Below are 26,769 nucleotides of genomic sequence, written 5' to 3'. Positions count from 1 at the left end.
CACTCATGATGCACAGTGATGTTTAATGCTTTAAGAATACAAAATGCTAAATAGTCAAGGTCCTTTTTCCCCAACAGGACTGTGCTACATTAAATGGCATCATGCCCAAAAGCTCAACAATTACACAGATAGCTTTAAGTACTTTTTGAATACCAAAACATTTCAGCATTAAAGGCTGTGAAATGGTCCAATTTAACACTAACTTAAACATTTAATCCTATTTCCTATTTTAGGAGTATCCACCAAAAAGGCAAAAAATAAATAAAATGCCCATTTTTTTTTTCTTTTGAGTCTACAGGCTTGCAAAAAGCAAGTTCTGATACCTGCTCTGTCAATATAGAGTATTTAGAAATGTCAAAGTTTCTCTTTGCCTTGGTCTCCTCATCTATCAGATAAGTATCAAAATACTGACCAACCTACCTCATAAGAACGCAGAAGACTATAATTTGTAGTGCTACAGTGATCAATGCAGAATTCCTTTAGTAAATAATAACAGCTAACATTTAATGAGAGTACACTATATGCTAATGTTACACAGAGAAAGAGTTAACATTGCAGATCTAAGTGCCTGTCCTTCAAGAGGCACGTTTACAAGGTTGGCCCTTGTCTAGCATCTGGGAACTTGGATTTCTGGAGGGTTCCCACCGGGCTAACTGATATGAGTGGCTCTCTGTGCCTAAACTGTAAAAACAATACGGTTTTTGATGAACACCTCTTTCGTTCTGGGAGCCTGGAATATTGGGATGTTCTAGACAAAGGCTGCCTAAGGGATCAGCCCCCAATAAAAAACCCTGGGCATGAGTCTCTAATTTCCCTGGATGGCAACATTTCACATGTGTTTTCCCAACTAGTTGCTGGGGGGATTAAGCACTGTCCTGTAACTCCACTGGAAGACTCTAGAAGCTTGCACCTAGTTTCCACCAAACTTTGCCCCATAAGCCTTTTCCCATTGCTGATTTTGCTCTGTATCTGTTTACTGGAATAAATCATAGCCATCAGTAGAACTACATGCTGAGTCCTTTCTAATGAACCTAGGGGTGGAGATGGGGAACTCCTGACACACACATACTCTGAGAGACACACACACACACACGGTGGACTAAAATCTCTTTAGAGCTCAGTTTCTACCTCAAAAATGAAGGCAAAAGACTAGATAACTTTTGAAGTTAGTGATTCAGTAACAATACTTCTATTAATATTTCACTTTCATTTCCCACTCAATTTAGATTTCTCTAAATTCTGAAAAACATAGTTTAAAAAATTATTTGAAACCTTGTAAAATGTGGTATTTCAATCTACCCGAACTATATGAGAAAAAGACCAGAAACACAAAAATTTCCCCTTTTAAACTAAACCCTCTCAAGATGTCTCTTAGGGAAACGGACTTTGGCCCAGTGGTTAGGGCGTCCGTCTACCACATGGGAGGCCCGCGGTTCAAGCCCCGGGCCTCCTTGACCCGCGTGGAGCTGGCCCATGCGCAGTGCTGATGCGCACAAGGAGTGCCGTGCCACACAGGGGTGTCCCCCGCGTAGGGGAGCCCCACGCGCAAGGAGTGCACCCATAAGGAGAGCCGCCCAGCGCGAAGGAGGGAGCAGCCTGCCGAGGAATGGTGCCGCCCACACTTCCCGTGCCGCTGACGACAACAGAAGCGGACAAAGAAACAAGACGCAGCAAAAAGACACAGAAAACAGACAACCGGGGGAGGGGAGGGGAATTAAAATAAATAAAAATAAATCTTTAAAAAAAAAAAAAAAGATGTCTCTTACAACTGAATGGAGGAAAAAAAAAACAGTATAAAAAAATTAAAAGAAAACAAACCTGGGGAACAGATATACACTCAAAATTACTGATTATACTAAGATAGTTATTATCATTAACCTTTGGTTTCCCTAAATTTTTAATAAAGAATAATCATTAAAATAAAACATTTCTGTCTGCTGACATGGAATTTTAGTTTTTTCTTAATTGTCTTTTTACTTTACTTTCCTCTGCCTTCCTAGGCTCATGTTAGCTTCCACCATCCCAAAAGATGAAATGCTGGGTGAAATGCCTGAATACTACCTCAAAAGCAGAGCAAAAAGGGGTCAAATCAGAGCCAGGCTGTAACACCAAAGGCAACAGCATTAAAGGTTGTGAAACGGTCCAAGGTAACACCAGCTTAAATATTTAATCCAATTCCTATTTTAGAGTACCCACCAAAAAGGCAAAAAAAAAAATCAAATTTCCCTTTGTTTTCTTTTCGAGTCTATGGGCTTGCAAAAAGCAGGTTCTGATATACGTGTTCTGTCAATAAAGAGTATCTGTCAATAAAGAGTATTTAGAAATACTTCTTAGTCCAGATGAGTTAGGAGTTAGTCAGAGCCCGCTATTCTCTCCGCCAGCTTTTTTTTTTAGTGCATTTTTTATTGTCTTTTTTTTTCAAGATACATAGATCACAAAAAATGTTACATTAAAAAATGTAAGAGGTTCCAATACTACCCCACCCCGCACCCCATCCCCCACTCCTCCCACATCAACAACCTCTTTCATCATTGTGGCACATTCACTGAGTTTGGTGAATACTTTTTGGAGCACTGCTGTACTGCATGGATTATAGTTTACATTGTATTTTACACTCCCCAGTCCATTCAGTGGGTTATGGCAGGATCTATAATGTCCAGCATCTGTCCCTGCAATATCATTTAGGACAACTTCAAGTCCTGAAAATGTCCCCACATCACATCTCTTCTTCCCTCTCCCTGTCCTCAGCAACCATGGCTACCGTCTCCACATCAATGATAAAATTTCTTCCATTGCTAGAGTCACAATCGTTTTTTAGTAGAATACCAGAAAGCCCACTTTAATCCATATTTTATTCCTCTATCCCGTGGACCCTAGGATGGTGATGCCCACTGCACCTCTAAATCGAGAGGTGACTTAGATCGCACATGGCTGATGGATGGGATTCTCCTGCTTGCAGTTGTAGGCACCCTTGATTCCCTGGTGTGGTGGTTGACAATCCTCACTTCCCGTTTAGCTGACCTGGGTATCTGCCAGCTTTTAATAGGCACAGAAACAGCCACTCATCCTTCCTTCACCTCACAAAAAAGAAATGCTGGAGACGGCTTTAGATCAGGAGTTCTTAACCTTTTTTGTTCCACAGGCTCCTTTGCCGGTCAGGTTTTAAAACCACAAAGACCCCTTCCTAAGTCCACACTACACTGTATTATTTAATAAATATATCACACCTGCACCAACATGTCCTCCCAAGAATAAGGTTTTTTTGAATTTCAGTTCAAGTTCATGGCCCCCTTATTAAGAACCCCTGCTTTAGGTGGCACTGAAATGCGACTACCCTGGCATCTGTAAATGAATCCAACAGTTGAAGTACTTTCTTGATGACTACCTGCGGTCACCCCTCGGGCTGAAGAGTGGTTTGCTGGCCCGGCGGGCGAGCGGCCGCGGCAGGCCAAACCGCTGCCCCCATAATAGGGTGGCTGGTCGGACTCACCACCACCCCTGAAGGAAGCTCGGCATGGGCGCAGAGTGCCCTCGGGTCTCCCCTTCTCGGCAGCCATGCTTCCGCGGCCGCCCCTCCTCCCGGATGGCGCCACACGATGCCTGTGGGGCAGCACCCTTCCTCTTCTTTCTCCCTGCGCAGGCGCAGGGTGGAAAATTCCAGTCTGCCCTTTTCCCCTCCCCCGACAGCAGCAACAGCCAGGTGTGGGCGGAAAAATCCAGAGCGCCCTTTTCCCTTCCCCCGACAGCAGCAACAGCCAGGCGTGGGCGGGAAACTCAAGTCTGCCCTCCACCCCAGCAACAGCAGCCACCAATCCCTAAACCCTGCCCCTTCCCCCAGCAACAGCGCCAGCCAATCCCTAACCACCACCCCTCCCCCGTCCAGTACCGCCCACTGACCTTTCGCCGGCAACCAATCAGAACAGGGCGTGGCTTTGACCAATCAGCCTTCCCCAGCCCCTATAAAACTGTTGCCTCTCCCTCAATAAAGTGGACCTGCGTGTTTACCTCGTCTCCGCGGTAGTTTTTCTGCCGTGCGCCCTCCAGTCCTGAGAGCCCCTGACAAGGGCCTGGCCTCCCTTGTCCCCAGTTCGTCGCCTGCTTCGCCAGGCGACCCCTTCGTCGCCGGCTTCGCCGGGCAACCCCGTCAGCCGAACCGCGCAACCCCTGTGAGACCGATCCCTCGTCTGCTGCCGGACCGACCCCTCGTCCAGAGCTGGACCGACCCCTCGTCCGCAGCCAGACCCCACCTCTACCGACCGAGCAAACCGTCGCAACTACCTCTGACTATCCTCTGACTACTTACTTACCTTGTCTAACAGGAAGAGAAACTCTCTAAGAATAAGATGCCTTACAAATGACACACACTTGTGGCCAGTGACATACACTGAGTGTTGCATTCAGCATAATGTGAACAGATACTCCCCTGAAGGTCCTTCCTGAATAAGGATTTTCTGTGGGGCAGCATGACTGGTTAGTAATAAAAGCAAACAAACAAAACAATATACCAGATAGGCATTGTGTTATTTGCACAAAACCCCTCAGGAATGAAGTGTCATTGTCAAAGTATCCACACTCAATGTGAAATTAGACAAAGAGCCTCAATCAACTGCATTGGGAACATGCCACCCTAACAACTCTCAAAGCTAAAGGTAATCATCACCTGGTATCTGGTTGTGCTTGAGTTTTGACCCCTGTAGGTTCAATTTCTTTTCAATGCAGCAGAACAAAAGAAAAACACTTTGGACTTAAGAGTCCCAAGATATATCTTAATTGTATACTTCCACTTAATAGCTATTTGTCCTTGGGAAAATAAAAAATCTCTTTGACTTGACATTCCTCATCAATAACTTGGTAATATACCATACCTCAGAACTACAGGCTAGAAAAAATTAATAATGAATTTAAATGCTTATATACTGTTAAATGTTTAGCAAATTTTTATTTATCACTATACAAATATATGATTGTACTACTATCTGCTTTAAAATGGTTAATGGGAAAAATAAAAGAAATAAAATGGTTAACTGAGGACCAACATATTTTCTTTAAACTTAGATAATTTTCTGTAATCACCCAAAAATGTCCCCACATCACATCTCTTCTTCCCTCTCCCTGCCCTCAGCAACTACTGTGGCCACTGTCTTCACATTAATGATAAAATTTCTTCCACTGCTAGAGTCACAATAGTTAGTTCTGTACCATTTATGTTTCAATATGACACAAGAAGCCATCTACATGACCTGGCTGGCCTCTGCCTCCCTCTCTAGCTTCATCTCACTTAATTCCCCTCCTCATACTTTAGATTCCATCAACAGCTTATAGTTCCTAGGCTAACTCATGCTTCTTTTTTTTTGCCTCTATGCCTCTGCCTGAAATGCCCTCGCCTTCCATTCTTATTCGCCACAGCCCTCCTTGTACCAGAATAAAAAAAAAATTCATCCTTAAAACTCAGCCTATATTTCTGCAGAGCATAAAATAAAACAAAGACAAAAGATAAACTTGAAAAAAATATTTGCCACACCCATAATAGAAGGCTGATTTCCACCTTAATTACCGCCACCACCACCACTGATGGCTTGCAGTTACATAGCACCAACTATGTGCCAGGCCCGGTTCTAAGCACTTTATATGTAGTAACTCATCTGATCTTCTTAATGACCCTATGCTGTACATGCATTGTACAGATGAGGAAATTGAGGCACAGAGAGTTTAAGAAACTTGTACAATGCCATACCACTATTAGTGATTTAAACATAGGTAATTCTGACTCCAGGGTCTGTGCTTTACCTACTATGCCTTATTAATTCTTTAATATATAGAAAACAGGTTATTCAGTAAAAGTCCTAACAACCCCTCAGAAAAATGGGCAAAGGACATGAACAATTTATAGAAAAATTAATTCAGATGACATATACATACTAAGACATTTTCAATTTTACTCATATTTCAAGATATAAAAACTTGAAAAACAGAACATGTGTATCAGATTGGCAAAGTTCAAAATGTTTAAGAATTAGCAAAAGTATCCCTTATCTTAAAGATACATCACACATGTACAAAGATGTATATATGAGAATGCTCACTGCAGATCATTTATAATACTAAAGAGTGGAAACAACCTAAATGTTCTTCTATTAGGGACTGATTAAATAATTAGAAAACTATACAGTTTATAGTTGATATACAGAAAACCATTAAAATATATTTAAGTGGGAAGCAAAAAGGAAATGGCAAACAAGCCCAGTGTATAAGGTATGACCCCATTTGTGTGTGTATGTGTGTGTGTTTTAAAAGGCTACAGGCAAATATAACTCTACTTATAAGGAAAATTTATAGAAGGATATACAGGAATCCAACAACTAGAGTTAACTCTAGAAATAAAGACTAAAAACATGGGATGAATAGCACTTTTTACTTCATAATTGTTATATTAATCTATCACATTTTTTGCATTTTTATTACAAAATATTTTGAACAGAGAAAAAGATACCAAACACAGATATTACCACCTCCCAAATCAAGAAATAGAACATTTTTGATAAAAGTCACTATTCTGAGTTTGACATTAGTCATTCAGGCATATAAAACATACTTTTAAACAAATATTTATTTAGAAACAATCTATAGTATTTTTGCATATTTTTATACTTTTATAAATGGCATTTTTCCCCTTAACACTAAGCTTTGGAAAGTCAACCCTACTAATAAGGCAGATATAGCACAATCACTTTTACTACCGAATGCTACTGCATTGTATGAATATGCTACAATTTATCTATTCAACCTATAGGTTGTTTCCAATCTTTAACTAATAAACACAATGTTGCTGTAAACATTCTTGTACATTTCTCTTTGTGCCCACTTATGAGAGTTTCTAGGGTATAAACTAAGAGTGGAAGTGCTCAGCTAAAGGATATGTGCGTCTTCAATTTCAGTTAGTAGTGCCAAATTTCTCTCTAGAATAGCTGTACCAATTTAAATCACCATCAGTAGAGTGAGAGAGTTCACACCGCTGTACATCTTTGTCAAACTGCCTACTGTCAGACAAATTATTACATTTACTATATTCCCCCAAACAAAAATCTAATTTATTACAAAATACTCCATCCAGGTACCGTCAATAATTGCCTCACAACTATGCTTCTTAGGGGCCTCACATTAGCTTTCTTAACAATATTTAGTCCATATCTCTGTCACTTCACATCTACACTATAATCTAATTATCAATGTGTTGTCTGCCTTCCCTTCTAGCATGTTCCTTGAGGGCAAGGACATGCCTTTATTACAGTAAATATTTCAAAATGTAGTGTTCATATGTAATATCCAATCATTTATTCCACATGCTCACCTAGGAATCTACACACAAAGCCTGGTCAGAGATGCAGAAATAGGAAACTCTTCCATACACTTTATTAATTCCAATTGTCTAAAGAAATTCTCCACCCTGACACATATTTTCATCAACAAATCATTCATAGTTACTTTGAAGTCCATAATTAATAATTCTATTAACTGGGACAATGTGGATCCATTTCTATATTCTCTGTTTTTATTTCTGGTCTGGTTTCTTGGTGTACCTGGTAATTTTTGTTAGAATGCTATTCACTGTGTATGAAACTCTAGAGGCTCTAGATGATGTTATATTATAAGACAGGATTCACCATATTCTCTGACAGGCAGCTAGAATGAGGGCAGATAACCCCACAATTCAACCAAGACATGAGTTAATTCAAGGCTGGCTTGCAGTCTTTGTAAAGCTTGCTCTATAGTGGTTTGTTGTCTTCCAAAGTTTAACTAAGAGCCTAGGGAATCTACCAAGCCTATTTTCCTTGAAAGGCCCTTAACTTTTTTCTCCTCAACATGAAGAACTGCCAAAAATACTGCTTGAGCTTTCTGCCAGGCTTCTATAGCTTTTTACTCAGTACAGCCTAAAAATCAGCAAATGCTTCACGGGAAAAAAAAATACGCAGAGATTCGTTTCTCTGCACCTCCCTTCTCTGGGATCTTGGCCTCTCAAGTACTGGTTGCCGTGGCAGCCCAATACTCCAATGTTTGGATCCCTAGTCCCATGAAATTGATGAAAGGTCTGCTGACTTTCTGCCTCATAATAGCTGCCCTGTCCCTTTGCCAAGAATCCACAAATGTTTCAAGTCCTGGCTATCCTGGCAACTTACCAATGCCTTCATATAGATTTTTTTAAATCAGGCTTTTCTAGTTATTCTCAGCCAGTTTCAGTCTGCTACTCTGTCATAGCCAGAAGCAATGTCTACATACTTCATAAGCAGTGGAGAAGACAAGATTTCAATGATGAAACTATAAACCGAAAATCAGGCAAACACATTTTTTAAAGTATGAGATGAAACACATTATAATGCAAATGTACATGCTGAAGTAAATCTGAGGAGGGCTGAAGTATTAAGGGGAAGGCCTCTTGGAGGACATGAATTATATTAGGCATAAAGGAAAAGTACTAGCAAAGAAAAGAAAGTCATTCCTGATGGCAGAAACTATATGAGCAGAGGCAAAGTGTGTACGTTGTGTCTGATGGAGCCAGGGTAGGGTAGAGAGGAGTGGGAGATAATGATGGATAGATGAGAAGGGACCAGTTGACAAGAGGACCTAAATACTGGAGCCCAAAGCTAATTCTAGAGGCAAAAGAAGTACATATATATTTCTGGGCCTAAAAGGTATGGAAGAAGTGATATGAAACAGATCTTTTTCTAAGATTAATCTAAAAATTATAATTAATCTATATTTATAATAAAGATGGAATGGAGTCCAGGGGAGGGCCAGAATCAGTTAATTGGAATGAGTACTTTACCTATTTCATTCAGGTAATAAGAATGAAAGTATGAAGGAAGAAATAGGTCTAATAGATTTATGAAAAAACTGAGAGGATGAGGTAGTCTCTTTCTCTAAAGGGACTAAAATGGTTGTAGTTAGGACAGAAATGAAGAAGCTTACGAAGCTATCCTACTTGGGCCTCATCCATACTGAAGTACTGGTGAGAAAGGACATCAGAGCAGAGATGTCTTACGGGTAGTTAAATACAGCAATGGAACTAAGGGAAGAGGGACAGGACCACATATATTGACAGATTCACTTAGAAATGTTACCAAAAGCTAGTAAGAGTAGATAGATATGCTTAGATGAGGCCTCCAGTGAAATAATCAAAGAGACTAAAAAGAGGACTACGCACAGAACTTAAGGGACTTTGAAGTCAAGTAAGGAACCAGGAAAGAAGATAATGGAAAAGAAAGAGGCAACACAGTAAAAAGAGTTTAAAACACACACACAAAAGCAATACTGTTTATCAACTACAGCAGAGAAATCAAATTGATTTGGCTAAAAGTAAGTCCTTATTAATAGATCATTTGAATGATAGAAATGGTCACCAGAGATTAAAAGGTTAAAGAGGGAATGAGCAGTAACAAAGAAAACAAAAGTAGAAAACATTCCTTTGAGAGAGTAAAGCAAGGGATATAATTTTTAAAATGGGACATATGTAGTCCATATCCTCAAGAAATTTACAATCTAACAAGGGGAAAAAACAAAAAAACAAGAAAAAAATCATGAGTAAGCACATGACAGAGTTGTAAAACCACATACCTAAGTGTTATACAAAGCAGCAAAAGGTGGAGGTGCACACAAGCAAAGGAAGACAATGACTTAAAGTGTATCTTGTACAATATAAAGCACTTGCAGAGATATACAGGAAACAAGAGGCCATTAGTCACATTAATTCCAAGATTACCTGCTTACACTACCTACCAAACCCCTGAGCAACCCATGTCAAATGGAATATGCTAAAGGAGTAATTTTAATGTTAAATTAAGAAGACCTTTAGAAGTAGGGAGGTGGAAACATGGGGAGTGGACTGAAAATGTGTTCTAAAACAAAACTAAAGTGGTCTCTATCTCATCCAATATTTTTTGGTTTACTTCTTCTGACTCTCCAAGAGTGCAGATGAAAGCCAAGTACAAAGTGTTTTTAAACTCATGCACCTGCTTATTTATCCATTAGCTCAAGTAACAATTTAAATTAGGCAACATAAGGAGCATTTACCTGGGAAGAAGAGGAAGTAAGCAGAGAAAGAGTTAAAATCAACAAAGTACAATCAAAATGCTACAGCTCACTGGGAAGTGTATTTGGCTCAACTCATAGAGCATCCGCCTACCACATGGGAGGTCCAGAATTCAAACCCAGGGCCTCCTGATCCATGTAGTGAGCTGGTCCACGCACACTGCTGATGCGCTCAAGGAGTGCCCTGCCACGCAGAGGTGTCCCCTGCATAGGGGAGGCCCAGGCACAAGGAATGTGCCCCGTAAGGAAAGCCACCCCACACGAAAAAAATGCAGCCTGCCCAGGAGTGGCACCGCACACATGGAGAGCTGACGCAAGATGACACAACAAAAAGAGACACAGATTCCCGGTGCCGCTGACAAGAATACAAGCGGACACAGAAGAACACACAGTGAATGGACACAGAAAGCAGACAACGGGGGAAGGTAGAGAAATAAATAAAAATAATGAATCTTTTAAAAAAAGTTACAGTTCACATACAAAGAACTTTTGACATAATAATTAAATTTTCAGGGACTCTAAGAAAATCATCTGGAATATAGAAAATTTACATTTCAGTATTATCATTGCAAAACAAAACCCAAGAATAACCTAAATGTCCAATATTGAAGGAATGGTTAGGCTATCATGTATAGTCCATATAATATATTGTTTTCCATGTGCAGATAGTTCCCAACCTGTGTGCCCAGCCTGCATATCTCCATTGTGCTTTAGACGCTTAATTAACCACCTATTCAACATCTTCACTTGGATGTCTAAGTAAGTCCTTTAAATATAAGATGCATTAAATATAAGAATGATCCTGGATTCCTCCTTTTCCCTCACATCCCACAACCAAACCTCAGGAACTCCGCTTTACCTCCAAACTATATCCCAAATTTGATCATTCTCATCATCTCCAATACCAACTTCTTTAATCCAGGCCACCAACATCCTTTACCAGGACTATTCCACTAGCCCCTAACTGGTCTCCCCACTGTCCTTCATACTCCACTACTGTCCACTCACAACACCGAAGCTGGAAAAATCTAGTCCCTGACTATTCTGTCCTCATCTTCCACTCTCTTCCTCACAACACTGGCTTTCTTCCTTCCCTAGAAAACATCAAGCTCTGTCCCACCTTAGGGTTTTTAATTTGCTGTTCTTTCTTCCTATACCACTCTTCCCTCAGCTCTTCATCTGGCTCCCTCTCACTGTCATTCAGGTCCCAGTTCAAATGTCCCTTCCTGGAAGCCCTAGCTTAAGTCACCACCTCCCCCCAACACACACACTCTTCTCTGTTCATCTGTTTTATTTTTTTCATACCATTTATCTTATTTACTTATTTGTACATGTTATCTCCCTCTCACCACTAAAATGCAGGGTTCATGAAGGTAGCAATTATGTTTTGTTCTCTGCCATAGCTCCAGACCTGAGAACAATGGCATAAGAAGACAGGAATAAAAAAAATTTTAGTGAAAAAAACAAGTGAACAGAAAAAAAGTTCAAGTAGATACTAGACATTCACTCTCAAGGATGCTACAGAGGATTCCTGCCCTGGGTGGGAAGGCTGACTTCTCTAACTTCTAGGATTCTTTAAAATAAAAGTTTTAAAGAGTTTGGAAGTAGAACACCCTGGTGGTAAAAGTAAACTATTCCTATTTCCATTCCAACTAAACTGCATTGCCAGTGAGATCTTTTTTTCCTCTCTCTTTTTACGGCAAGAAAGGGAGGACCATCGATGGTTCTTATCCATTTTTTTTATAGCCTTCTAATGCTCAATATCTGATATATGTACATTGGTCATGTCTCCCCAACTGGTCTTCATTCTTTATAGACAGGGATCATTTCACATTCAAACTTGTGTGCCAACATTTTTGCCTACCCCAGGGTAGGCAGATAATATAGGCATAAAAAAGTTAAACAGATGGGTATCATTTGATAAACAAAGAGAATGTCTACTTAGCCTACTTAGCCTAGGATCCTTAATATCCTTAATATCAAAACAGCTAATACTAGCCTTACTGAAGATATCAATCTGTGATAAATCAGCTCAGCTTTAGCATGTAACTGTCTTTATAGTAATACTATCCATTTCCTCTGGAAAACAAAAAAGAAAAGTGAGATGTTACAGCCTTGGGTCTTTATCAGCAATAACCACTATTCTTTGCTTTCATATTTCCATCATGGTTATCTGATACTTGTTTTAATCTACTCTTCTAAAATAGACTGGTACACACCTACTACATATGAAAGGTAATTTTTCCTTCAATGTTTCTCTTTTAATACCTTCTTGTTCTCTTCAAGTCCATACTTTCTAAGCACCTAGTTCAAAGCCTTAAAATAGTAGGTGCTCTATAAATATCTATAAAACCTAACACATAGGACCTAGTACAGAGTGCTTGACACACAGTTTGTGATACATGCTCCATAAATATTTGCAAAATGAATGAATGCTTATAACAGCATTGCTCCAACCCCAAATAACCACCCACCCTCAAATCGGGAGAGGCCTGTGCTCTGGGTCCTGCGCTGCAGAGGCCCCCACTCTGGCCACACTCCTTTCCACAGGGTGAGGAGTCTGTGGAGCCAAGGAGAGACGAACACCTGGAGGATGAGCCCCCTCAGCCTGGAACCCTGGAATTCCCTGCCTTAATGGTCCCAAGCCTACTTCCTGCCCATGTGTGCATGGCTAGGCTCAAGTGGCAGCCAGAGAGGTTTTGAATAGTGCTTGGAAATATAAGCTGGAGTAGTGAGCCGAAGGGATCGCACATATGCACGTAAGTCCCTTCACAATATAGGGTGTCGGGGCTAAGGGTTTAAAGAGGAGCTGGCTCTCCTTGCATTGACTTTAAACTGGCACAGAACTCTAGGAGTCCAAGAATTCTAAACTCAAACCCATCCTTCCAGATGATTATGAAAATACATTTGTCAAGGTAAGAGAACAGAATACATTTAACAGTTTGTTGGCTTAATTTCTAATATTTAAATAATTAGGCCTATGGTATGTAGACCTCCGTTTTTCCTACTGCCCAGAGCCCCACAAATGTTAAGGGCAAATTTGGTTGGTATTTATCTTTCTTGCTATGCCTGGTTTTTGTTTTTCCCACTTTGCCAATGTTTACTTTATCAATAAGCTGTATCCTATTGTTCTCTCTGTTGTTTACATAAGTGGTATCAAGTGATATATACATTCTTCGACAACTTTTCCACTTAACATTTTTTGAGATTTATCCATGCTGACAAAAAATCATTCATTTTAACTGTTTAGAAACTGTAATTTATCCCTTTAGCCCTTCTCCTATCAGGAACAGCTGTTTTTACTTTCTCCAGTACTGTATCACTGCAATAGGCATCATTTTTTTATAACCCATTGTGTATACACAGATATATATACACATATATACAAACACACTAATAAGTTTTACTAGGGCAGACACCTATTAATAGAACAGCTGCATGAACAGGAAAGTACCACTTCAACTTTACTAGTTATGGCCAAACCGCTCCCCAAAGAAGCTGTACTAATATATACTACCCCATTATTAATTGCAATTAATTAACTATAAATTATGCACCTGAGAGTGTCTCATCATTGAATTAAATTACAGCATTTCCCTGATTACTAGTGAGGATGAGCATTGTTCCATATGTTTATTGCCCTTTCTGTTATCCTCTTTCTGTAAAACGCCTGTTCAAATCCACAGACCATTTTTCTACTGGGGTGTTTGTCATAGTGATTTGTAGTTCTTCATATATTTTGGGTCATTTCAAGATAAACCAGCCTGTGGTTTATCTTACTTTACCATATCTTTGATCATACAGAAGTTTTAAATTTTAATGTAATCAAATATCATTCTTTTCCTTTATGTCTCCTTTAAGTACGCTTAAAGAATCCTTTTCTACATTATGATAGAACATTCCTGGTATTTTCTAAGTTTTTTAGTTTGCCCTTTAATCCACTGAAATCAATTTTTGTGTATGGAATAAGATTAAGATCTATTTTCTAGTTTTCTACAAGGTTAGCTAACCATCCAAGACAACATCCTTGTTCCACTGATTTGTAATACCACCTATATCACCCACCAAATTTAAATACATATGAAGGCAGTCTCTGGGCTCTTGTTTAATACTATTCAACTACCTCATTGTTTTAATTATAATAGCTTTCTTTATAATAGCTTGATATTTGAATAAAGTCTAGCAATTATGTTCTTCAAAATGAACTTCTATTACTAGTATTCTAGTTTTTTAAATAAGTGGTACATTTTATCAATTGTTTTGAGCATCTACTGAGATGATCATATGATTTTACTATCCTTTAAACTGTTATAATATGGTGTATTACAATAGACTCTAAATATTAAAACCAACCTCCCATTCCCAGAATTAATGCTATTTGTAATTTTTTTTTCTATACATTTCTAGATTTAGAGTATATTTAATTTGGAATGTTTAAAATCTATGTTCATGAGGCCATCCTGCATTTTTCCTCTCTTGGACTGTCCTTGTATAATTTTCTTTTTTTAAGACTTATTTATCCCCCCTCACCTGCCGCTTACTCGCTGTCTGCTTAGTGTTCATTTGCTGTGCATTCTTCTGTGTCTGTTTGTCTCCCTTTATTGCGTTATCTTGCTGCGCCAGCTCTCTGCAGGCACAGGCCATCAGCTCCCCATGGGCAGAGGCCGTCAGCTCTCCGCAGGCACGGGCCAGCGTGCCCTCACAAGGAGGCCCTGGGAAGCAAACCCAAGGCCTCCCATATGGTAGATGGGAGCCCAACTGATTGAGACACAGCCACTTCCCTGTCCTTGTGTAATTTTGACATGAAGTTCTAAAAGACTCCCCAAATGAATGTGGAACATATTTTTATTCCCTGGAATAATCTGCATAAGGATTATCCATTCCCTCAGTATTTGGGTAATGTATAAAACCATCTGTGCCTGGTGCTTCTTTAGGAGATTTTTATTTTATTTTTTTGCTTATTAAGGAAAAGTTTCAAACATAGATTAGAGATACGAGCCCATTACCCAGCTTCAGGAATCAACTCTTGGCCAATCTTATTTTATCTATTCCCCTATCCATTATCTGCCCCCTCCTCCCTTGAATGAATTATTTTGAAGCAAATTCTAGATATCATATCACTTTACCTGTATTTTTGTATATATCTCTTAAAGAATTATTTTAAAATATGTAACCAAAATATTTTTGTCGTACTAAAAATTCAATATTTAATGTCAATAAATATCCAGCCAGTATTCAGATTTTCTCCACTGTCAAATGTTTTTATATAGATTTTTCAAATCGGGTCCAAATAATTCATTCACTTATATCGGTTGATATGTCTTTTAAGCCTCTTTTAATCTAAAAATTTTTCCCTCAATTGTTTTTTTATTTCTTCATGCAATTTATTCGTGGTAAAAAATGGGTCAATTGTCCTGTAGTTTCCACATTCTAGATTTTGCTCATTGCATCTACATGCTATTGCTTAAAGGGTACATTTTACTATTTGTTCAACTTTATTGGTTATATATCTATTCAGATTTTCTATTTATTCCTGAGTTAGCTATGGCAGGTTGTATTTTTCTAGGAAACTATTTTATCCAAATTTTCAAATTTATGGGCATAAAATTGCCTATATAATTATGATTTTTAAAAATCTTTATCATATCTGTAGTTAAATCCTCTTTTTCATCCTATCATTACTGCCTTCTTGCTTTTCTTTTACCTTGATCAATCTTGCCAGAGGTTTGTCTATAATACTGATTCTATATTAAGATTTTCAATGAATTAGCTTTTGGTTTTATTAACCCTCTTCACTCTTTGTTTTCTAGTCTATTAATTTCTGCATTCTTCTCTTTATTCTTTCCTATCTTCTATTTCCTTTATTTATTTCTCTCCCTTTCTCCACTCATACCCCCCCCCCCCCCCCCCGCCGTTGTCTGCTGTGTCCATTTGCTGTGTGTTCTTCAGTGTCCGTTTGTATTCTTGTCAGTGGCACCCGGAATCTGTGTCTCGTTTTGTTGCGTCAACTCACTGTACTAGCTCTCCGTGTGTGTGGCACCATTCCTAGGCAGGCTGCACTTTTTTTGCACTGGGCAGCTCTCCTTACGGGGCGCACTCCTTGTGTGTGGGGCTCCCCTACGCGGGGGACACCCCTATGTGGCATGGCACTCCTTGCACGCATCAGCACTGCACGTGGGCTGCTCATCACACGGGTCAGGAGGCCCTGGGTTTGAACCTTGGACCTCCTATGTGGTAGGCGGACGCCCTAACCACTGGGCCAAGTCCGTTTCCCTTTTTCCTTTATATTTAATCTGCTGTTATCTAACTTTTTCAGTTGGACACAACTTAATAATTTTCAGTCTTTTTTCTTTTCAAATGCCCTGTAGATTCTAAGACATATATTTTTCACATTAACGTCTCTGAAACTGGGACTCTTCTTACAACTGGAATCTTACATTCACTGCCAGCTAGATAGCAGTGATGATGCGGTTGTCATTGTTTGTGTATGTATGAATACAGACAACTGAAGAATAAGCTCTCCAAAAAAATGCAGCAGCTTAGTTATCCCTGGAAGCATTATTAGACAACCTGAGCATCTCAATGCCACCCACAAACAATTTATAGACCATCTGAGCAAGAAGTAGAAGTCTCATCTGGAAATCCTTTTTTTTTTTTTTTTTTTGATACCTTCTGGTAAGCTCAAGAAAGCACCAGCATCAAAACTTGATGAGTATCAGTGGTTTGAAAGAAAACCTCAGCGACAGCAGTGGAGCACTCTTTTAAGAAATGCTGTATCACCAATGCTCTTAGTGACAGTGACCAATACTATGTTGAAAAACACAAATATCTATGATTCAGCTGAAAAGTGATTTAGAAGAGTCAGACTCTGAATATGAAGAAGTTACAGGAATACCCTAATTTATTATCCTACTTCCTTTTTTAATATATACATGAGTGATATATTAAGTCAATATCTAAATAAATTTACAAGAGCTCTTCAGTAAGCATAAAGCAAACACTCTAAATGATAGGAAATAATAACAATTGGCAGCCTTTTTTCTTAATGATTTGAAAAATAATAGTGCATCTTACAACTGACTGCATCTTAAAATTCAATGACTAGGGAAGCAGCTGTGGCTCAATCAGCTGGGCTCCCATCTACCATATGGGAGGCCCTGGGTTCACGTCCCAGGGATTCCTTGTGAACGGAAAGCTGGCCCGCGTGCCACGGAGAGCTGGTACAGCAAGATGACGCGGCACAAAGGAGACAAGCAGATACAGAAAAAACGTGCAACTAATTGACACAGAGAAGAGACAGCAAAAGAAAAGGAACAAGGGGGGGAATCAATCAATCAATCAATCAATCTTAAAAAAAAATCAATGCCTAAAGGGTAATTTCTTTTCGAGGTAATGAAAATATTCTAAAATTGATTGTGGTGATGATTGCATCTATCTGTGAATATACTAAAAACCAATGGATTCTATACTTTAAATAGGTGAATTGTATGGTATGTGGATTACATCCCAATAATGCTACTTTAAGAAAAAAGATTCAGTGGTACAGGCAGTTAAATGTTCCTGTAGGTATTACTTTAGCCATTCTCCACAGATTTTGAGTGTTTGCATTATTATTCTATTCTAAATATTTTCCAATTTCCATGGTTTTGTTCTCAACCCACACATTATTTACACATTTGTGTTTGTTTTGTTTCTGGTTTTGTTTTTACTAAACCTGGACAGAAGGGGAGAGTTGGTCATATTTTAATTAATTTCTAATTTTACTGCATTTTGGTCAAATCACATGCTTTATATTATATCAATCTTTGATATCTGTTGATACTTTATTCATTCTTAATTATGTGGTCAACTTTTATAAATGTTCTATGTTCATTTGAAAAGAATTTGGGAGGTAAATGGGCCTATATATGTGCAGTAAATCAAGTTATACATTCTATTTCTTTTCGTTTAGAGGCTACCCTTAAATTTTTAATATGCATCTGACCAAAGCCTAAAGTAAATAAGTATCTCTACCCTCCTTCTGAATATGGATAGAACCTTAGAACTCTTTAACTCTGACAACTTTCCATCCCAGCTTACACATATACCTGTCTTGTAATAGCTTATCATTATCTCGTATTTCAGTTCCACCTTGTTTTTAGCACCCCACACACACAAAGAAATTTTAATTATTTTTGTTTTATACGATCATTGTTGGCTTAATTTATCTACCTATTTCTTAGTTTGGCATGACTTTTTATATCCTGCTCTCTCATCTAAATTACATTTCTTTCTTCCAGAAGCACATTTAGTATAATAGTTCTTTATGAAACAATGTGGTAAATTCTTTATATTTTTGTTTATCTGAAAATATTTTTATTTTTTCCTCACTCTTGAATGATAGCTGAGTATGAAATTTAAATCTCTCTCAACACTTCAAAGATATTCACTTTTCTTTGGGCCTCTGCTTTCATTATGAGAAGTCTGTTCCCAGTCTGATTACTGATTCTTTGTCTTTCTGGTCTTTGGTGTTTTGCAGTTTCATTTCAGTGTGTTTAGCTGTGAATTTTTAAATTCTTGCTAGGTCTCATGGTTCTTAAACCTAAGAATTCATGTCTTATTAATTCTGAAAATTTCTCAGGTTATCACCTCTTCAAAGTTTGTTTCCCTCACTCTATCTTTCTCTATTAGATGTTGGATCTTCTTGATCTGCCCTTCACGTTTGTCTTCTCTTCCATATTTTCCCTCATTTTAACTGTTTTGCATTCTCAGAAATTTTCTATCTCCAACCTTAGTAATTTTCTCTTCACCTGTGTATTGTTTAACTTATCCACTAAGCTTTTTTAACATAACTAAATATATTTTTCATTGTGTTTTATTGTTTTCCAAATGTGCCTGTTTCATAACATCTTGCTCTTTCCTTTGGATTTTAATTAATTACTTAATATCTTTACTCACTTAAAACATGCTAATTAAAATTACCTTTTAGACTGCCATTCTACTATTCCAGTTTGTAGAGCTTATAATCTTCCTGCTTATCAGTCTCATTTGTGGTAGGAAACTGTTTCCTCTTGTTTTGTCATTTTAAGTTATAAATTCATCCTAACTTGACCTTCTTTCTTTTTTAAGAATCCCTTGTGGCCCAAGGTATGGAAGGACCCCTCAGAGTCTGGTTTTTCCTTTCTGTAGGTGACCGAGGTATTACCTGGAGTCAGTTTTTATATTAATTTCTTAGCTTGGGGGACATCTGAACCATATAATAGAAACTCAGATCCCGAATAAGAGGAAGGCATAGTTTTGTTACTTCAGTTTCTCAGGGAAACTTTTTTCCTCCTTCTCCCCTTTGCACAGAGTCCAGGCAAAGCAAGACAAGATTTCCTGTCATCTCCTTGTGTCACTGAGAAGATCTTTAGCACACCCGTTCCCTGAGGATGTTGCAAATCAAACACCTCAGCTTTAGGCATAAGTTTTAATTCTGGTTCCTTTTCCCACATAGTTAAAACTCAATCCCCTAGGAATAGAAAATCAGAAATAAACCCTTGTTCCACCCTTAAACCCTGCTCCAGAACAATGCAGCATCATGCCAAGGGTTTACAGTTTGTGTTTTAAGTTCCACTTTTGTTTCTGAAACCTAGACACTTTCCTGTATTTCCTGAAAACTTAGGAATGTATATAAAAGAATTGTTTTCTGTATTATCCAACTTTTCTAGCATTTGTAGCAGAGGAGTTTTCAGCTTATCTTAGCCCTTGCTAAAAGGAATTAAGGCTCTCCAATTCATTTGTTAAACTGAATATAGGAGTGCTCTCTCTAAAATGCAAAAATGAACTTCTCTTTAAAACTCTGCAAAGACTCCTTATTCCTTAGCACCACATTCAAAGTCCCCTATTAGCCAGGAACTATTGTGTCTACAATTTCACGTCCTATCACTCTCACATGTGTGCCCTATGCTTTACCCACTCCTATTACAATCCCTAGAACTCTCCTTGTTGTTTCATGTCTCTGTGCCTTTAAATGTATTAACTTTACTCTCTCACCTTCATTCTGCCCACATCTATACTGAATACTCAAGATCAAATATCTTTCATTGAAGCCTTTCCTGACCCATCCTAACTGGATTCTCTTCTTTGTGAAAACAGCTAACATTTACTTAGTCCTTTATATGCAAAGCATTGTAATAACTCATTTAATCTGCACAATGATATTATGATTTTGGTATTCTTATATTCCCATTTTCCAGATAAGGAAATAAGGTAGAAAGAGGTTAAACAATGTGTCCAATGACACACAGCCATTAATGACTGAGCTGGAATTTGAATCCAAGTAGACATACACCAGATCCTGTGCCATACCAGACTGTCATCTACAATTATATTTTACATTACAATTATTCTTGCATATATATATATATTCATATTTCAATTATATATTTACATACCAATCTTCCCAATTACAATTTGACTTAAAGGACAGAATCGTGCTTTATTTATATTTGTATCTCCAGAGCCAAGCACCCAAAAGGCCCTCAAATGGTTACTAAATTAATGAATAACTAAAGGAAACATCCCCACAGCCACAACTTTAGTTTAGCCCCTCTTCATCCCTTGCCTGAACTACTAAAATAGACCCCTAACTGTACTCTCGGCCTCCAATTTCTCCTCACAGCTTTCCTTCAAACACCAGCAAATATTATCTTTCTAAAGCACAATATGACTACATCATTCCACTACTTAAAAATCTTTAAGGGCCCCATGCTGTCTACAGACCAAGTCTCAAGTGCCAAATTCTTTTCGCATGACACAGAATGCCCTTCATGATCTGACCTCTGCAGCTTCTCTTATTCCTTCCCCACTCAGTCCCACATTTCACCTATATTTAACTTTTTGCCGGACCCGGAATAAACCAATGCCTCCATGCCTTTGTACACGCAGGTCCTTCTGCCCAGAATGGCCATTCCCTCCTCTTTCACCTGGGAAACCCCTACTCATTCTTCAACATATAGTTCAAATGCTTTCCTCCAAATTCTTCAAGACTGTCAGTTATCCCATTCCTATACTTTGGTTGACATTATAAATTTACCTCCCTTAGAACTTCGTACTGTTATTGGATTAGGCATGTGTTCCCCCAATCAAACTGTGGAGTTTTAAATAAAAGGGACCATGCTTTACTCATCTTTTTTATTATATCATCTTGTACACTGTGTGCCCCCAAAATGCTCACTGAACTAGTGGAATGAAATTTGACAAGCCTGTCCTACATCCTACACTCAAGCAAGCTCAAATATAAATGATGGCAAGATAGGCAACTTTTCTAGATTAACTAGCTACACAGGGAATGGAAATATGAATGAGCAAAAATAAATAAGCTTACAAATGTGAATGAATCCTAAGTTACTGCTGTTCAACTTTGAATTCTTAGACTGGCACTACTGCTCCAATGGTAATGATTGTTTAGATGGTAGAATACATGATGAGGTAATCTCATCATGACCTTTACAAAATACATAAGCACTAATGTTTCCTGCATTAGTATTACAAAGAAGGACACTCTCAAATTCTGGAATATGTGTCATTAAGGATAAAGGGTTGAATAATTTTTTTTTAAACAAGCCAGGGAAATTCCTGTCTTTTTAAACTACAATCACATGATTTCATTATTCATTAGTCTTACATACAGTTTAGTCTGCACAGATAGTAAGCATTGCCAACTGAGTAATAAACCAGAAGTACTTTATTTTCACAGAAAGGGGAAGTTTGTTATATGTATAAATGTTTACGCAAAGTGAACAGGGAGGTTCACTTTTTTTTATCTGTTCAATTTTTGAAATACACTTCTAACACTACACAGAAAAAAATTAAATTGCCAATTTAAAAGATTCATCAGATTTTGTCTAGTTTCTCTCTTCAATCATTACCTATTGTAGAAGAAAAAGAGCTGTTGTAAAAAGGTCTTGTTTTCAAGCTCAAAAACACTATAATTTAGAATGATCAGCTCTAAATTCAACTCAAAAGACTAAACTATGAATTCTTAAAATTTATTAATCATTACCCATGATGCTTAAGGGTTATCGTTGTATATAGTTCTAAACCTACTTATGTATGCCTATGTTTTGTCTTTTGTTTTGAGGTACGAGAGCCAGGGATTGAACCCAGGGCCTCATATGTGAGAAGCTGATGCTCAACCACTGAGCCACATCAGCTCCCCTAAGTTGTGGAATTTTTTTTTCGTTTGCTTATTGTCCCAGTGGGAAGCAGACACTCAACCACTTGAGCCATATCCTCTGCCCTATTTTTGTTTTTAGATCAAAAGACCAGGACTCTCTCAATTTAGAATATAAGTTCCATGAGGCAGGGATCTTTGAATATTTTCTTTACAGATGTCTCCCAAGCACCTAGAACAGCACCTGACACAGAGTAGGCACTCATTACCTACTTGCTAAATATTGCTCAGGATGGTCCAAATCCTTAATACCTGAACATAAACAATGAGCTCTAGATTTTCAGAAAACGTGAAGTTGAAGCCTCTGGTCATCTTGATACAATCACTGACTAGGCCTTCACACGCAGGGTTTCACAAATCAACAAGAACTGATAATATATCCAAAAGCAGTAAGAAATTACACACAAAAGAAAATAAGCAAGGGTCACTTAGGTTCTGAACCCTAAAGACTGCGAAGAAGCTGGCAAGCGTGCGCGCACACACACGCAAATGTCTCCTGGACAAATATTTTTTCAACAAGGTCAAACTGTTGCATTTTATTTTACAAACAATCCAAATCCAAAAGACACGTGGGTGGTACTTCGACAAAATTTTAAATTGCAGAGTTTCACTTAAATACAGTGTATTTACTACAAAAATTTTCCAGTATTAAAAAGCAGGCCTGACCTCTTTTATCAATTGACTTAACTATGCCAAAAGAATATTGCTAAGTAATATACTTCTAAATATTCCTAAAATTGCTAATTCTGTTCTCTTTTCCCACTTATAAAAGCACAACATAAATATTTATTAAACCGGTATTTTTAGTTTTCCCTATAACAGAGCATTTCACTGTGATTGAGGCTATCTTTGTTTCACCCTTATTTATAGGTTACCTTTTCAACCCTTATGTCACTAACTCACTATGACCTTAAGCTGGTATCTTTCTTCTCTGTTTGGGGCTTCAGTTTTCTCTTCTGTAGAATGAGGGAACTGGATTCGAAAAATGGTCTTAACACCCCCCCTTTTTTTTTTTTTTTTTTTTTTTGCACTTTGAGAATCTGGTGAAAGCTACAAAGGACCTTCTCTCTGTAAAACTGCACATACACATTTATGTAACAAATTTACAATTATTTCTAAGAGCAAAAGAATAGAAACAACCCAAACGTCTACCAAAAGATGGTTGGGTAAATTATATTATATTCATTTAATGAAATTACATGCAACTGTTAAGAAGAATGAAGAAACTTTCTATGAACTGATACGGAAAGATTTCCATCATATCTTGTTTAATGAAAAAAGCTAGTTACAGATCAGTATGTATAATATGCAACCTTTTGGTTAAAAAAAGCGCAAAAAATAAAGTGCATTTGAATTTTCATGTATATGCATAAAGAAACTGGAAGAATAAACAAGAATCTCTGGTGGGAGGGGGAAATGGATAGAGTGTATACTTTTTTATATTTTAGTTTGAATCGTGTGAATTTGCCTACTAAAATTTGAATTTAAGAAATATTGTATATAACTTCAAGAGGTTTATGGAAGTTAGAGGGATCCAGAGACCCCCAGTTAAAAACAAAACTTTGACTAGAAGATAATTCCCAAGTTCAGCAATATTCCTCCATCATGTTTTTTTAAAATAAGTATGTAATTGTATATATACTCAGTGATCCAACAGGAAGAACAATTAAGGAAAAATATTTTTCATTATGATCCTCATATAAAGTAACTGGTGGATACTAAGTCTCCTAATTTAGAATCTCACTTCAGATAATTTTCCTTAATCACTGATATACTCCATCTATGACAAAAGTTTCCTTGAGGAAAAGTTTGCACAAATCAGAAAGTCATACTCCCTCTCACAGTTCAAATTTCAAACTATCTCATAAGAAATCCCAAGCTCAGGAAATAAAAATAAAAATTTCTATCCTATTTAACCACACAATCAATAGTACTATTAAGGAGACCAGAGAAACATTTGGTCCTAAACCTTCAGAATTTGAAGCAAATTAAATAGCATATGAGATCACCACACAGCATTCACAACGGAGACAAAGTTTGGGAAGGCCTTTTTCCCTGAAGTGAGCGGGTATCAGATGGAACTAGATTTAAGTCCTTAGGCAAGTTACTTAAACTTTCTGGACCTAAGGTTCATCTGTAAAATGGAAATAAAAGGACAAGTCTCACAAGGATGCTGTGAAGATTAAAAGGGATAAAAAGGCACACAGAAAGTAAGTTGCAGTCTCCCCCAACCCTAGAAATTTAAAAAAAAAAAAAAAAAAAAGTATCCTAGACAGAGTCTGCACTTGGATACATAAGCAATGTCTCCCTTTCCGAGATGAAAATAACAAATGGCAGACTTCGCAACATAAAAGGTGCAAATATCTGGCCTTTCCCGATTTGTTTCTGAACATCTCCTCCTGGGTAAGCACTTTTTATCAAACAGATCTGTAGATGCTGTGTTGAATGTGTGTATCCCAAAAGAGTTTATCAAACAGATCTGTAGATGCTGTGTTGAATGTGTGTATCCCAAAAGAGTCCTAAGTTAAGTTTTGCTTTTAAACAGGGTACTTTTTACCTCAAAGCTCAGCACTGACCTACGAGCCCCATAGTGGCAGGCTCCTGGCAGTAAGAAAGGGGAAAGATGAAGGCTCCTGCAACAAACTGCCATTACGATAGCAAGAAACTCACACTGCCAGTGGAGATATCAGCTGCCTCAGCCAACCAATCTTCGTTTCCAAAACTTTAAAACCCCATCCAGCTATATTGGTTTGGAGCTTTATTACTAGTCATTTTAATATATTTTTACATATACTGCTGTAATTCATTGCTTCCTTACGTGTGTCAGACTGTGCTAAGCATGCATTTTTCAAGATTTTCTGTAAACAACTGCACAAGTGAGCTCTTTCTTCCAACCCACTCTACTCTCAAGTCTGAAAAACTCCCTTCACATCCTCAAATTTAACCTATCCCCTATCTATATCAAGAACTCCTGATACTCCACACCTCTACTCACTGACCCATTTAGTCCCAGGAGCCACATCTCTCCGAACAATACGGACCCACGCTCTTCACGCGACACTAAACCAAGCACTTCTCAGATCCTCCAGGTTTCCCGCAAAGTTTAGTACTCTCCCTCTGCCCGCTCATTCCCAACTGCCCCTAACACATCCCAAGACTCTATGGCTCACTCCAAACTTCTGACTTACGTAAAGCGCGGAATCCCCAACCCTCTAAAGCCAACGTGCCCGTACTTCATTCTGAAATACAAAATTCAAAAGCAGACACTGCCCGGGCAGAGCCCGAGCTCCCAGCGCGCGAGAACTCTGCACGCCCGATCCAGCAGGGCCTGGGACGCTCCACCCCCTCAGCAGGCCGAGCCGGGGCGCGCTCGGCCTCGTTCGGATCCCGAGGGGAGAGGGGAGGCTCCACCTGGCTCGGCGGGCGCGGCGCGCGGCTCCGGCTCCGGCCCCGACCCGGCGGCAGCCGCGCCCCCGTCCCGGCGCGGGCGGCAGCGCTCCGGCTGGCCCCGGCGGACGCGCTCGCCCGGCACCTCCGCGTCGGCCTGGCCGTCGTCGCGGGCTCGACGGCGGGCCCACCCCGGGCCGCTCGCGCGGCAGCGCGCGCACCCCGGGCCCGCCGCGTCGGCGGCGCGTTGGGCGCAGCGTCGGCACAACGAGTGGCCGCACGGCAGGGCCGCCGCTTCCCCCGGGGTCTCCAGGCACCCGGCGCAGCCCGACTCCGCCGGCCGCGGTGCTGGCGGCGGCGGCAACACCAACAGCGCAGGGCCGGAGGCCGGGCCCGGGGCCCCAGTCTTTGCTGCCGCCATCTCGTCACAGCGGCCCCGACGGCCCCGCCGACTCAGAGCCGCCGCTGCCGCGGCGGAAGAGGCCCGAGTACTCGGACCTGCCGCCGCCATCTTGTTTCCCGTTTGAAGGGAGAGTCCGTTGCGAGGGAGAAGAGTAGAGGGCGGGGCAGTGCGCGGCTGGCAGCGCTCTCTACATATTCATGAGGGGGCGTGGCCCCAAAGAGCCCTAGGAATCTTTTTCTCCGACCTGGTTGGCGGGAGGTGAAGCCCGATTAATATATATTAGTTGTCCTTCCTTCCTCTCACCCTCCAGAGTTTTTGCAGTTTCTTCTTCTGGACCGTAAGGAGAAGATAAGAAGAACTGAGGAGATTTATTTGGAAATGCTGAGCGATATTAAACTAATAAAAAAGAATTGCATTTATTTAACCCTGCGGGACGCTGATCCTGAGACTAAAGTGAGAGGAGAATAGGCGAACTATCCCGAAACCAGTGTTAGTGCCTCATCCGATGTGAGGGCCTGTGCTCTGAGGTGAAGTGATCTAAGGATTGGGCGCTCTTGTAACTGAAACCCGGCTTGCTGGAACCAATTCAGTAACCGGCTGCCGAAAGTAACAGCCTCATCCTCCTTCTCCCCATTCCTTCGGGAAACTCCTCTCCCTTGGCTGGCAAATCCCTACTTTCCTGAGTTTTTCCCAACTCAGC

General features: G+C 39.4%; 1 protein-coding gene across 1 annotated transcript in view; it reads right to left on the bottom strand.

Annotated features, from left to right (window-relative positions):
- The window catches only part of RNF169 (ring finger protein 169), a 97,035-nt gene extending 70,855 nt beyond the window's left edge, over positions 1–26,180 (bottom strand). Inside the window, exon 1 of the mRNA XM_004482657.4 lies at positions 25,691–26,180. Coding sequence (XP_004482714.2) covers positions 25,691–26,177 — 487 coding nt within the window. The 5' untranslated portion in view covers positions 26,178–26,180. The remainder of the gene's footprint in view (positions 1–25,690) is intronic.
- Positions 26,181–26,769: the final 589 nt, after the last annotated feature.

The sequence above is a fragment of the Dasypus novemcinctus genome, chromosome 10, assembly GCF_030445035.2.
Source record: "Dasypus novemcinctus isolate mDasNov1 chromosome 10, mDasNov1.1.hap2, whole genome shotgun sequence".
Classification (NCBI taxonomy): domain Eukaryota; kingdom Metazoa; phylum Chordata; class Mammalia; order Cingulata; family Dasypodidae; genus Dasypus; species Dasypus novemcinctus.
This window is presented reverse-complemented; position numbering and strand designations above follow the sequence as displayed.